The sequence below is a fragment of the Merops nubicus genome, unplaced genomic scaffold (genome assembly GCF_000691845.1).
Source record: "Merops nubicus isolate BGI_N331 unplaced genomic scaffold, ASM69184v1 Scaffold53795, whole genome shotgun sequence".
NCBI lineage: Eukaryota > Metazoa > Chordata > Aves > Coraciiformes > Meropidae > Merops > Merops nubicus.
In genome coordinates, this window is record NW_008612647.1 from 1,890 (window position 1) to 15,193 (window position 13,304).

A 13,304-nucleotide genomic window follows, 5' to 3' on the forward strand; every position below is an offset into this window, starting at 1 on the left:
CAAGAACTGAAAATACTATTAGAAAAAAATAAAATCAAGTTTTAGTAACTCACCCACTCAGTAGCCCAGGACAACTCCCCCACAGGCTGGTGACATGCAAGGACTCATTCTTGTTACATTTAAAAATACTAAGACCAAACTAACTGATCCTTTTACGTTAGTCAATGCTATGGATAAAATGCAGTGCTGCAGGTAAATGGCATACCTGCAGATTTTTCAGCATCCTCCATACACCAAATACACATCCCACTAATTGCACAGAAGATACTTCCACATTATAAACTAAGTTACAACATACTTTGTGTTTTATTAGCCCAAGAGCATAATTACCTGTATGAGCTGTTAGCTGCCACCTTCTCAAAGAACTGGCTGAGAGAGGGACACACTTGTTTTCATTACTGCATGTGATTTTTATCTTGCCTAAGCAAGAGATGTCCATTTACAACCCAAGCATTCTGCAGTAGACTAAAATAAATTCATAATATATCCTCTTGCCTTAAGATAAGGGTGAAAGATTTTACCATATTTGCCAAGATGAATGTTGGATTTCAAGGTTCATGTGGTCTACTTTTTGAAGTGCACCTGCAGATTCCACCCTTTTGTGACCAATGCAGTAAACCGAAATACTAGAAGAAAAAAAGGCTATGGGAAATTAAGATCAGACTGTAGCTGTTGGGACAACATGCTCTGTCAGTTTTGTGTCTGTTTTAGTTTATGTTCAGTACAAGCACATCTAGCATGTATTAGAAGTTATAACAAAAGAACTGCTTAATTGGCAGCCTAGTTTGAAGATTATCTTCAGTGTATCAGACAGCTTGATACCTGCATACCTATATGGTTTTAGTCACTTATTTCTGTATAGTGAAAGAACAGTAAATTTCTTGAGAACAAAGTTTTGTACAAACCTGAGCACAGCACATCCATCTTCTAAAAATGTTGCTCAGGAGTTTCCCCTTGGAGCAACAGCACATTACAGATATTGAATTACTCTTACAGTACCTGTACCAAACACAAGTTACAACAGTCATTAGAAATAAAAACCTAAGGAAATCATCTCATTACATGCTGATAAGGAACAGTTGTGAAAGAACTGAAGAAACAGGACATTCCCTTATTTATAACCACTTAAATTTTATTTTACAGTATATTTGTGACATTTTATGTTACTATAACCAAAGATCAGGGTTGTTTACAAATATAATGGCTGCCATTTGATGTAAACAATTAAAAAGTGTCTCTAAATATTAAAATTTTACATCATGTTTTTGTTTTATTGAGTTACTCTTTGTGCCATCAGGTATTAGTGGAGAGGAACTAATTTAAGCAAAAATAGTTTTCAGAAATTAGATGTAGAAACTGAGAAGCCTGAATAAGATTTCAAAAGACCACTCCCCCCATCACTGTAAAAAGGAAGAAAGCAAATTCTTTCACTGAAGTTGCAATGAAGCATCAACCAAGTCCATTTTTATTAAGGCTTCTTTACATATTATTGAATCCCATCATGCCTTTCATATTGCCAGCAGCACCTTGTTGAAATTGTCTCATCATTGACTGCAGACCTGCCATGCCACCTGCAGAAAACAAGTGAGAACATGGGCGTGTTAATTCACTGAAGCACAGCTATCTTGCTTCTGAGGCCTCCCTACAGCACACACACGACTTCAGTAATATACAAATGCAAAAACCCAAGACTGTCAAGCCAGGTTTAAATGGCCATCAAAAACGGGCAGGTGAGTAATTACAGAAAGGTCTTAAAACCTCCTTTAAGCCTAGTGTTTTGCAGATGATCTGTGCATAAAGAAAAAACCCTTGAAAGAATGACCATTATCCATTAGGAAGGTTCCAGTATGGGGAAACTTTATTAAAAGCTGCTCTTGTCAGATTTAATTATTTGAAGCAAAGCTGCGAAAAGAAGGGAAGTTCAGGAATATATTTGCTTTACCACAGTCATCCTTCAAGGGATCACTTTACTAGTTAACCAGACACCACTTCAAGTGCTCATTTTGAAAGCTGATTCCAGATGAAGAGACTACATTAAGCATCGGTAAAAGTGCAAAGCATTCATAGCACGTGGACTGAACTTTCTGATTCCTGTTAGAAAACCTAGAAATACTTAGTACTGATACACACTGCACACATTCTTACATCACCTTCCTCACTTCTATATTTCAAATACTCTGCTGTAATTGGCAGTCCTCTCTTGAAGTTGTAAAAAGCCAACACATACCCATATGATGAAGAACTCTTGGATCCATCATCTTTGCCATCTGTTGGTTCAGTTTGGCCAGCTGAGATGGGTTTACATTCTTTGACATATCACCACCTAAAAAAAAAAAATAATAAAGAAGGATTCGTAAGAAAGTGCATTAATATATGGGGCTAAAAATAAATTAGAACTTCACCTAATTCTAGATTCAAATCCATGATCAAAAGTTACCACACCAGCCACTTAAAGGTATTTTAAGGATGAATGGCCCCTGCACCCCACATACCAGACTGAAGCATCAGTATTTTAGTAATGGAAGGCTGCACTGGCAAAGCCAAACACACAGGAGTTTTCACTTCTAAGTCACACATCAGCATCTTGAACAGTGCAGCTCTCGCCAGTTACATAAAATAGCTTTCAAACTTCACAAGCACAGTGAGCTACACTCACTGTCTCCTCTCCCAACATCCAGTTGACATCTTCACATTTCCTTTGTGTTCACACATGACTTTTACCTTTGAAAAGCCCTTTGATGCCTCCCATCTTTTTCACCATCTGTGCAAACTTAGTGTATTGGGTCAAAAGCTCCTGAACATCTCTGGTGGAAACACCTGAACCTCTTGCTACTCTCTGGATTCTTCCCGGCTGCTTACTGAAAACTTTGGCACCATCTGTACTGTCAAGTTCTGCAATTACAGTGTGGGAAAGAAAAATCCATCCAGTTACTTGCATTAAAAATCTGTTAAAGCTAGTACCAAACTTGTTATTGTTGAGAATTTAGTTTTGAGCCAGAAAATAAAACCCTAGTTTTAGAATTGACAATGCAGAATTTTGCATAAGTAATTGAGATTCAATACTCTAGCGAATAAATACTAAGCAGCTGTTCATTGCCACGATAGAAAAAGTCCCCCAATTAAATTACACCCTCAGCACACTTGGTCTTAAGACACATTAATGGGTACATGTTGCCTTATGTCCAGCTTGTTTCCAAAAAGATCTCTGTAAATAAGCTTGTTCAAGAAAGGAGAAATAGTGGGTGAAGTTTGTTTTACCTTGGTCATTCATACTGTCCATTATAGTCATCAGTTTCTTTAGCCTTGCCATTGATTCCTGTTCATTGCCTTTACTCATGAAGTCAGTTCCAAAACCAGGGATCATACCCTTGTTTTAAAAATGGAAAACAAAAAGCTGTGTCAGAATAGGAAGAGTTAACTTTAATTAAGCAGCCAGAAATATGGACAGCAAGTTTTAATTTCAGTACTAATGTACTGAAGTAGGCAAATCATTTCACCTTTTGAAAGAAACATAAAAGCACAGACTATAACACCAGTTTCAGTGAAGAGTTTACAGAAGAAGTTTGTCAAATATAAATGAAAATCTGATGAAATAAAATTGAGGGATAACTAACCAAGATTTGACTGAACGGTCCCATTTTCATGATGTTTTGGAATTGTTCATACATATCTCTTAAAGTAAATTGACCTGAAGTACAAGAAAACAGAATATTAGCAAAAGTCACACTAGTATTTTGGTCTTACTGTCCTTTCTCAATTATTCTTTGTATTTACAAGGTAATACTACACTGCATAGAGGTTTACCTACTTATCTTCTATTAATATGGGTAAGCCATTTTAGATTGCAGACGCAAGTATTAAGCTAGTTATTCTGCAGTTATAGACAGTCTGACAAACATCACTGGAAAAACATAACTATTTACTTGCCTGCTACATTTATTAGAGAAAGAAGAGCCATTCTTCACTAGTTACTTGTCTCTACAAACCAAACAAATTAACTCTGCAGTTGACATCTGAGAGAACCTGCCATGATTAGGTCATAGGAACACAACTGCTCTTCAGGCCTTGGGAATAACTTACCATGCTTGAGCTTTTCTATGAGTGCTTCATTATCATCCAACTTTAACTCATTTACTTTATCTATCAGTCCTTCAATATCACCCATACCTAGAAAAAAAAAAAAACACAACCAGCTCTAAAGTTAAGATTAAAAAAGTTAACCATCCCTTAACTTTAAGATTAAAAAATTACACTTGGACTTCCTATTATCCAATTCAGAGGGTCTTTTAAGGACAGTTGCACATAGTACGTACCAAGAAGTTTGCTGATGAAAGGCTGTGTTTTAAAAGGTTCAAAGTCATCTATGTGTTCACCAGTTCCAATAAAAATAATAGGACTCTTCGTGGCAGCAACTCTGCAGTAAAATATATTTTATGAAATGGCCTCTTAGAAAACACATCTTTTGTACCACCTGTTAACATGATCAGCTAGGCATCATCAACACAAAGCATCCTCTCTGAAGTATCTTTCTTACTCCTCAAACTATCTATGCAATTTAGGATGGGTAGCTGAGAGCAGCTGACAAGACATTTCTCTAGTTAGTACTTTGTAAAATACAAATCCTACTTTGAAAATATCATCAACAGAAGTAGAATTTGCTTATTTTCACTGCTGAGTTTAAGAAACTTGAAAAGACAGAAAAATAAATCACCTCCATTTTATCCTGATGTGGGAAGGTCAAATGAGACAGGCACTGATTACTTTTTCTTCAAGGTACCTCCTACCACAGGCAGTAATCCCATTTTCAACACAGGAAAAAAACTCAGACATAAGAAAACCCAGAATCTTCCCCACCAATCAATCAATGGCACTAGCTTTTAGATAAACTCAGCTTTCGATAGTTTCGTTTTGCCCTTAAGTTTAGCTTTCCCTCACTACACTTATAAATAACAGCAAAATAAATCTTGGACTTTAAGAACTCTAACACTTAAGATAGAAGTCAGATAGTAATTTACTAAGTTGGTGCCAGTTAACTTTGACTGTTTTGGAAAATCATGGCAGCTGCATACAAGCTGTATCGCTGAAACACAGCTCTAGGTTTGTCCAACATGCCATTGTAAGTCTAAAGAAAATGGAACATTTTCCAGTCAATAGAGTCTGTCAAGATGCAGAACTAGGGAAGTCCAACAAGAATGGAATTTGGGAAGCTGACTGCAGACTAGCTGCTGGACACTGGCAATCCAGACGTTTGGTTTGCATAGCGGTTTTAAGGCCATTAGTTACGGCTCACTAGAGTTTTTTCCCCTCCTTTTGGAAAAAAAAAAAATCATGGGTATTAAATGAGAAGCAAAACTTTTCATGGAAGCTGTGTCTATTAAGTGCCACTCTGTATTTGTGATAAAAGCATCCTGCTATGGAAGATGCAGTAAATATAACTGCTGGATGTTTCTTTCAGATGACGAAGTGTGACCGTGTGCATCACTGTACTGGAAGCGCATCATAACACCCAGCTCTGACCCGAAAAGTTGATGGGTGATCCTGCCCACCAGAAGTAGGGTAGGAACCTAACTGTTACTGACATACGTCTCGGATTCTGTGCACTGTGACAGTGACACTTTCACAGGCTTCTGTGAGACACTGAGGCATTGCACAGCTGTCCACGCACGGCCAGATGCTGGACACTACTGTATCACAATACTTACGCACTAAGAGCTCCACCGCCTTTGGCATGTCCATCGAGCTTAGTAACAATAACAGAAGCTACATCTACTTTATCTTTGAAAGCTTTAGCTTGAGCTTCACAAGCCTGGCCAATGGAAGCATCCATCACATAAACAATGTTATCTGGTTGCTAGGAGAAATGAGAGAGACACAAAATAATCATTTCCTGCTTTCCTAAACAGCATTAATGCATTATGCTCAGTAGCAGAACTTACTGCAACCACGGTACAGAAGAGCTGTGCAGTTTAAAACAAAAGGACAACTGTTTTTATAAACAGTATTGTCTAAGGACCATGTGAAAACTCTGATGCTGCATTACAACATGAAATACATCTACAACAGAGAATATTAAGATTTAATAGGTTTACAGCTAGTACTTCAATTTTGAGTGATTTTAGCCAGTATCTGAACCAATAAGCTCATCAGTATCTACAAGGAATTAATGGCTAGCAACATCTTCCACTCATTTCTACATTAAGAACTTTAAGACATCCATTCCTCTGAAAACAAGTTGGATGTTAACAGGAGTCTTGTGGAAGTGTAATATTGTCATGAAAGACCACAGAATCGAACAAATAGCCAGACTTTTTAAACCCACGGGAGAAACACCAGCTTCATTTACATATCAAAACTGCGGAACGTTATCCAGTCATGTTGCAATTGTTCGTGAGAATCACAGAAAATTCAGTACACGTAGCTGCAGGAAACCAGATCACACTGGTTCAGAGAGCCTGAAAAGGAAAAGTTAAACCAGGAACAGTAGTCTAGTGATGTGCAGGCATCCCTGAACTGGAAACAAGAATTAAAACTAACACAAGTTACTATCAAGTACTAGTGATCCAGCACTCATTTATTCATGTCTGTTTGTAATTTCTAAAAAAAAAAAAAATATCTAGGTGTTAAAGTGCCGACAGGTTCCAGAGGAGCAAAATCCATGCAGAACATTAGGAGATAAGCATAAATAAATTGTTGTCAAATCAATGTAACAGAAGTCATTGTATTTCTTCAAACTACTCACAATGGCATTAGCAACTTGTAACATCTCTTCAAACAAAGAGTCTTCCTGTTTGTGACGTCCACTTGTATCAACAATGATTATTTCAAAGTTTTCATTCTTAAATTTCTCAACACCTTCTGAGGCAATAATTACAGGATCCATTTCTGTATAACTTATCACAAAGAGAAAGAGATATAAATATATACACACACAAGCAATTCTTTGTTCCCAGATAAACTAATTCAAGCTTTCTTCACCTGACCATAAACTTGTTAACTGTAAATCTATCTGGATTTCAAGAGGGACTTCCTCCAATGCCAAGCAAAAATTTATTAAAAAATATGGCCTCCTAAGCCCTTTGCCCTTATTATCCAGTGAACTGAAGCACAAAGGACTGTCTTGCCTGCTGAAAGCTGCACCAAGTTCTACAAGCCCTTTTCTGAAATAAGATTTAACTGAGCATCTAGACAGCACACCTTCAGTGAAGACTCAGGGAAAGTTATTTACTCCTTTATAAAACTATTCTAGGTTCACTGCTGCCCCTATTTGGCAATAAAAATTAATGGTCCAAAAAGCATATCCTTTAATCTCTAAAGATACTTCCTGAAAAAATCTGAACATGTCTGGTAAAAGCCTATAAACTGCTTGCTATACACCAAGAAAACACTCCAGGGAATTCTGCCCAGATGCCTGATCTCTTTGGACACTGTCCCTACTTGCTACTGCTGACAGAAGTATATTCACCTAGGCAGAATTTTCACCTGATCAGAGCAAGTATTATAACAAAATTTAAGTGATTGGTCAGCACTGAATGGGGCTTAGTGTGAGACGCTCGATAAGGAACAATACGTCATTGGAGCTGAATCATTCTCCAAACAGATTCTGAAAGATACTTACCTCCCATAAAAGGGAATTCTTGCTTTTGTGGCATTCTGCTTTAACTGGTCAAAAGCACCTGTAAGATAGGTATAGTCAAGAGACTACTAAAAAACCTCTGTATGTATTAGAGATAAAGAACCACATCAAAGACAGCATTACCTGCTCGGTATGTGTCTGCACATATTAAACATGTCTTCCAACCTTTCCTCTGATAGAAGTAGGCTAACTGTGAAAAGAAATCCAAAATAAAGAGTTACACCAGAATCCCACTGGAAAGCATGACATCACATAACAGCTTATAAGTCAATGAAGCACACAGAAGACCCAAAGCCAAGCCAGCCTTCTGATAACCGAGACTGCTTAGTAACACTGTACAAGTAACTAATTCCTGGATTCTGCTTTGTGTTAACACTGCAGATAACTTCTAAAAGCTAGTCCTATCTAAAGCAATCAGTACTTCAGCATTAGGTACTCTAACAGCTACAACTTGCACAGCTCTTTGTTTCTGTGCTTCCAGAAGAACAAAGATTTCTGTTGCAAGGACATGTTTTGAAGCCATGGATGGAATCCTTACTTTCTGGTAACACTCAGCTTCACTGGTACAACATACATTCAGAGAATATTTGACTGATCAAAACTAAGCTTCCAAAATATAGTTTGCCTACAGAAACACTAGGAAAGTCTTAAGAGATCAGAGCAGTGATATATTTGATATAGACTCTGCGTGAATCTCAGAAGTAGGTGACTGAAAAGAGCAACAAAGATACATCAGTCTTTTTCCACAGGGTATTATTCCTCCCAACCACCATCATAAACAGGTTAAACACAGATTCAGAGCATTCTTTTTCAGCCTTAAAAATATAAATCCAAATTTCCTCAAATAATTTGGGGCTGGTAGAGGTTTCATGCCACCCATACATAACTGAGGTACCTAACACAGAGGCCAACTTCCACTGGTTCCCCTAAATAGGAAATGGAATGAGAGAGGTTCCATTCATAGTACTAGTCTTAAACTCAGAAAGCAAAGAATAGAATCTTTCTTACCCATACAGCTCCTACAAGCCATAAAATGCCCCCAAAAGAATACTTTGGTCATGCATTTCATGTCAGGAACCCCTCTGCAACAGTATCTCTACATCGTTACCAGTTAGTGCTTTCCTACCAACACAGAGAGCCCAGATCCCAAGCAAATCTTACCAAAGGAGTACAACACTCACCACTTCCCCCAAGAAAAAAAACCCTGCGCAGATTCAGTGCAAATTACCTTTGAACAGGTCGTTGTTTTACCACTTCCTTGCAAACCAACAAACATTATAATATTTTGTTTTCCTTTGGTAGGTGTCCATGCTTTGACTCCTGGATCTACAAGCTAAAGAACAAAGTATATGTTGCAGAACTGAATTGGAAAAGCGGTATCTGGTTTTATATTCAAAGTAGAAAACCAATTTTCACATGTTCTAGTCTTAGTTTGGCTTAGATGCTTGCTGATTTACAGTGAACAGCAACAGTGCGTGCAAGGTATCTGTAGTACATAGTGTTATGCATAATAATTCTGCTAAGAGTAACTGAATTTCTAACACCAAGCACCAAAGTCAGGGTGGTCTGGATATACGGCACCTGCATAACCAACACAGAAACAGACCTCCAGCCCACCACCTCCGCTCAAGATGTACCTCTTCTGGTGAGAATCATACAGTACAGAAGATTTTTAGGGTTGCTGCCTCACAGCTGGAAAGAGTAGAAGGTACATACACTCCAGAGAGCCACCATATATGTGGGCACAGACTACAGAAGAACAAAAGACTGTTCTGTTAACTGGAACAAGCACAGAACGCTGATACCCAGGTGCTGTTTTGACCAAGCCAGTAGATTAAAGAGCAACATTGCCACAAACTGCTGGGTTGTTACATAATGCTTTTTCAAAGGCTTACAAGTAGTTTGAATAAAACTTCATTCAGGTAGCAAAGGTGTGTTTCTGGAACAAAAAAAGAGAGTCCAGAAATAAACTGTACTTTACACTTATCATCTTTAAATTTTAATTGAGGAGCAATAACAGCTGAACTTGGAAGCTAAATTTAAGTTAGGTTGAAAGATGACCAGGAATTCTTTTCAATCAGAATACTACTGTTTGCATTAGTAAGAAGCCTTACAACAAAAAACATAGCCACAGGTACCACACAATAACCTTAAAGCTTGGCTTGCTACTGTACTGCTTTGAAAGCCCAGGCTGTACAAGAGAAGTTGCATATTACAGAAATTCAAAGTCCTACCTTAACAAGCTCCTTAAAGACAGCATGCTGAATCATTTTTCTTTTGTTAAGGCCAGATGCCATTTCTTCAAGATCAATTGCAGACCTGAGTTTAGGAAAATGGTGAAGCAGTAGGGTTAACTTAAAGCACTGGTTTAACCCAGTAATAAATGAAGCCTTTGCAACCTGAACAGCACTCTGATTTGCCCTGAGTTTCCAGACAGGACATGTTTAAGAAGAGACATCCATTGGAGATACTACTTCCATACACAGGACAAAAACAGGTTTCTGAAATACTTGCATCTGCCAGACTTGCATCTACTTGAATCACACATCTGAAAATAGCCAAGGTAACAGTACTGATCATATACGCAGATCTATTTATAACCAGCACAGAATATGTGAAGATGAGGTGTCTAGGAAGTAACAAAACTTGTTTATTATACTGCTCAACTGATGACAGAAACAGGTTTTTGCAATGTAAGATGATAACAGCAGTAACTGGCTAAACTTGGTGAAGATTCTTCTGATAAAAGTGTCTAGAGATTTAGTTCAAACTGTTATTTTCCTGTTAAAGGTAAACTGGGTGTGCCTAAGAAAACCCTATAAAGTTAAAAGCTACTTATACTTTGTAGCCTCAAATTACAGCTTTTAAAAACAACAGAAGTTAAATCCATTTTGATTACTTCACTTACTTGACATTTTCTCTGAGTTGCTTCACAAGTTTAATATTAACATCAGCTTCCAGTAATGCCGTACATACTTCTTTTAACATAGCATTTAAAACCTTTGGAATATAAAAGAAAAATGGTTTTAGAATACACAGTACTGGCTAGACCAGGATTTGTTCAAAATAAGAGTATGAAAATGTACTTAAGGTATAACCAACGCTTTTCTAACTTAAATGAAGATAGCCCTATCATTATATTGACTGCCACAGGAAAAAGTCTATGTGTTTATTCCTACGTAAACACAATTCAAAGGGCAACACTGAAATGCTGGGGTTTGAACCCTGAGCCCCAAATTAAGGTTGACATATGGGTGATTCCCACAGCCCTTCATACAGAGGTGGTGAGTTTGCCTTATAGCTTCCCCCCAGGGTGCGGCCGGCCCTGCAGGGAGAGCCATAAGGGAAATGAGCCCCAGGGGTCCCACACTGAGTTGACAAAGGTCAGGTGTCTGCTTGGGGATAAAAGCTGGGACCACTGGCAGGGAGTCAGGAGTGTCTGTCTGTGGAGTGCACTCCACAGAGCTTCCTGGTTCAGGGCAGACCTCCTGACTCTCCCTGGAGCTGGGCCCCAGTCTGCTTAAGACCTTTGCGAACGTGGGCCGATCGGGTGAGAGTCACTATGTGGGCACCTTTCTCTTATGTGTTCAGCTTGCTGGTCTGGCTGTTTCCCATGCCAACTATGGGCAACCTCGGCTCACTGTTTATACCACCTGTTGTGGGCCAAGTCACATCTTTTGTGGGATCGTTGGGGGTGGCGTTGATCATGTATGAGCTGGTTGACCTGTTTGCACCCCCGGCGGTCATTCATATCATAACATTTGTGTCTACAATACAGTCTGCGTATTGGATTCTCTTTCTGCTGGTGCTATCATTTCTGTTGGGCCTGGTCATTGGCAGAGCAAACACTGGAAAAGAAGGATCCTCGGTTTGTAATACGGACCCTCTAACAAAGGGACACAGAGCGCTGGCTGCTGCGCTGAGGACGACAGCGGCCCGTGCGACAGCAGGGCCTCCTGAGCCTCCCTGCCAGCGGGCTCTCCGCAGAGACAGCTGGAACAGCATCTCAGTAAATCCTCAAATGCATGATGGACGTGCTGTTATCTGTAACCTCAGTGCAAACTGGACTGCTGCTCTGGGTGGGGTATGCCTTTTAGGCAAACAGGTGGCTTGGTTTGGAACCCAGTTTAATAGGTCTAAAACTTCTCAAAGACAAAAGTCTTGAACAAAAAAAATTTTTGAAAGTAACACCTGCATAAATGGCCTCATTCACACAGCTTGAGCTCTTGCAAGAGAAGAAGTTTCTACTGCTGAAAAACCCTAATTGGGCTATATTTCATTCAGTTAAGGATGTCCCATCTCCCAGCTGAAGATCTATTAAAACCTTTCCTCTATGCACAAGTTCCAACCCTACAGCCCTTGATAAGCCTACTTTTTAGTTCCTTTAAATCCCATGTCTGTGTACCCAAAAAGTTTCTAGCAATTTATTTCCTCAAAGGCACTTCTAAACCATCACAACAGTTAGTTTTTCCTCTTGCTTTTCAGTCCATATAACTGAAAATATTTATAATTTCAAACTTGTAACTAAAAATAGCATGTCAAACAGCTTCCAGAACCACGTCTTGACTATTTGTTCTTGCACACTTCCGAGAGTCTCACAGCCTGCCTGGCACCAAACTGGGCATCTGCTGCCTCCTCCAACCTCACCTGCTCAGAGCCCATCTCCCCAGGTACAGCCACCACGCCCAAGGACCCCACAACCATGGGACCCGTGTTGCCCGGGGTGTTTGTACGTGTCTAAATCTGGTTCCAAGTTTTGGCAGTACTAGCAGGGGGTTAAAACCTTTAGCTAGGAATTTATACATGAAGGAAGCAAAGAGCCTCAGGGTAACAGCACCCTACTTCAAGCTTCTCATCTGCCTTTGAAAACTTTTTCTCAGAACTTTGCTTAATAGATGTGAGTGGCACCACACACCTCTTCATTGATAATCGTAGCATTGCTCAGCGAGCGCAATGCTGAAGTTATTTTTCTTCCAAGATCTGCTAGAACCATTTTGGCGGCTTCAAGTGCAACTCAGATGAATCTGTAAAACAATTAAAAATTAAATTAAAAACCAGTTGAAGCAATGTTTTCACAAATTAATTATTCCAGTATCTGTCAGGTTGAGAAACCTGCTTTCCATTCCAGAAGGCACACAAGTTTTAGTTTTCTAGAGTTATTTTTAGGAAATATTTGCCTGCAGTTAATTTTAGGCTATCCTGATGGCCTACTTCAGAAGTATCACACTATGATAAGGACACATTTCACTGTTTGAAATTTGTGCATTGAATTCACCATTAAAAAACCAGTCCAGGCAGCCTTCCCAACAGAATGCTAATTGCTTTTTATCTTCTTATCAGCAATACCCTACCTGACAGAATACAATCAAGTAGAACAGCCTAGAAGCTCTGCATCCTGCAAGGATGGTACAATCAGAAGCAATATATTTTGCTAGCAAAATTGAACATTATTTATGGGTTCTATTTTATCTGTCTCACATTAAATCAAAAGGAATTTCCCGTCTCAGTAAGCTTACAAATATATTTACGTTTTAATAAAATTCACGGGGTATTTCTTAACAGCTTTATTGGAAAAATCAGACTATTTTTGTTCACTACAGAAAAACCCTATATATAAGCCTAAAGCATACCACAGCTGACAGATAGCAAACCATAAAAATTTAATTTCTGA

The 13,304-nt window shown here is 38.8% G+C and overlaps 1 protein-coding gene across 2 annotated transcripts; it reads right to left on the reverse strand.

Annotated features, from left to right (window-relative positions):
* Positions 1-1,114: 1,114 nt before the first annotated feature.
* Positions 1,115-12,657, reverse strand: SRP54 (signal recognition particle 54kDa). Of its 2 annotated transcripts, XM_008941584.1 has the most exons (15): positions 12,549-12,657; positions 10,542-10,633; positions 9,868-9,952; positions 8,862-8,966; positions 7,757-7,823; positions 7,616-7,673; positions 6,740-6,890; positions 5,703-5,851; positions 4,314-4,414; positions 4,081-4,167; positions 3,615-3,688; positions 3,259-3,367; positions 2,722-2,892; positions 2,228-2,323; positions 1,115-1,571 (listed from the first exon to the last, which is right to left on the reverse strand). In XM_008941584.1, the coding sequence occupies exons 1-15, from the start codon at positions 12,624-12,626 to the stop codon at positions 1,480-1,482; spliced, it is 1,515 nt and encodes a 504-aa protein (XP_008939832.1). In that variant the 5' UTR covers positions 12,627-12,657; the 3' UTR covers positions 1,115-1,479. The 2 variants fall into 2 exon arrangements, with proteins under 2 accessions (XP_008939832.1, XP_008939833.1); XM_008941585.1 differs by lacking the exon at positions 10,542-10,633 and having other exon boundaries at positions 12,549-12,571.
* Between the last annotated feature and the right edge of the window lie 647 nt (positions 12,658-13,304).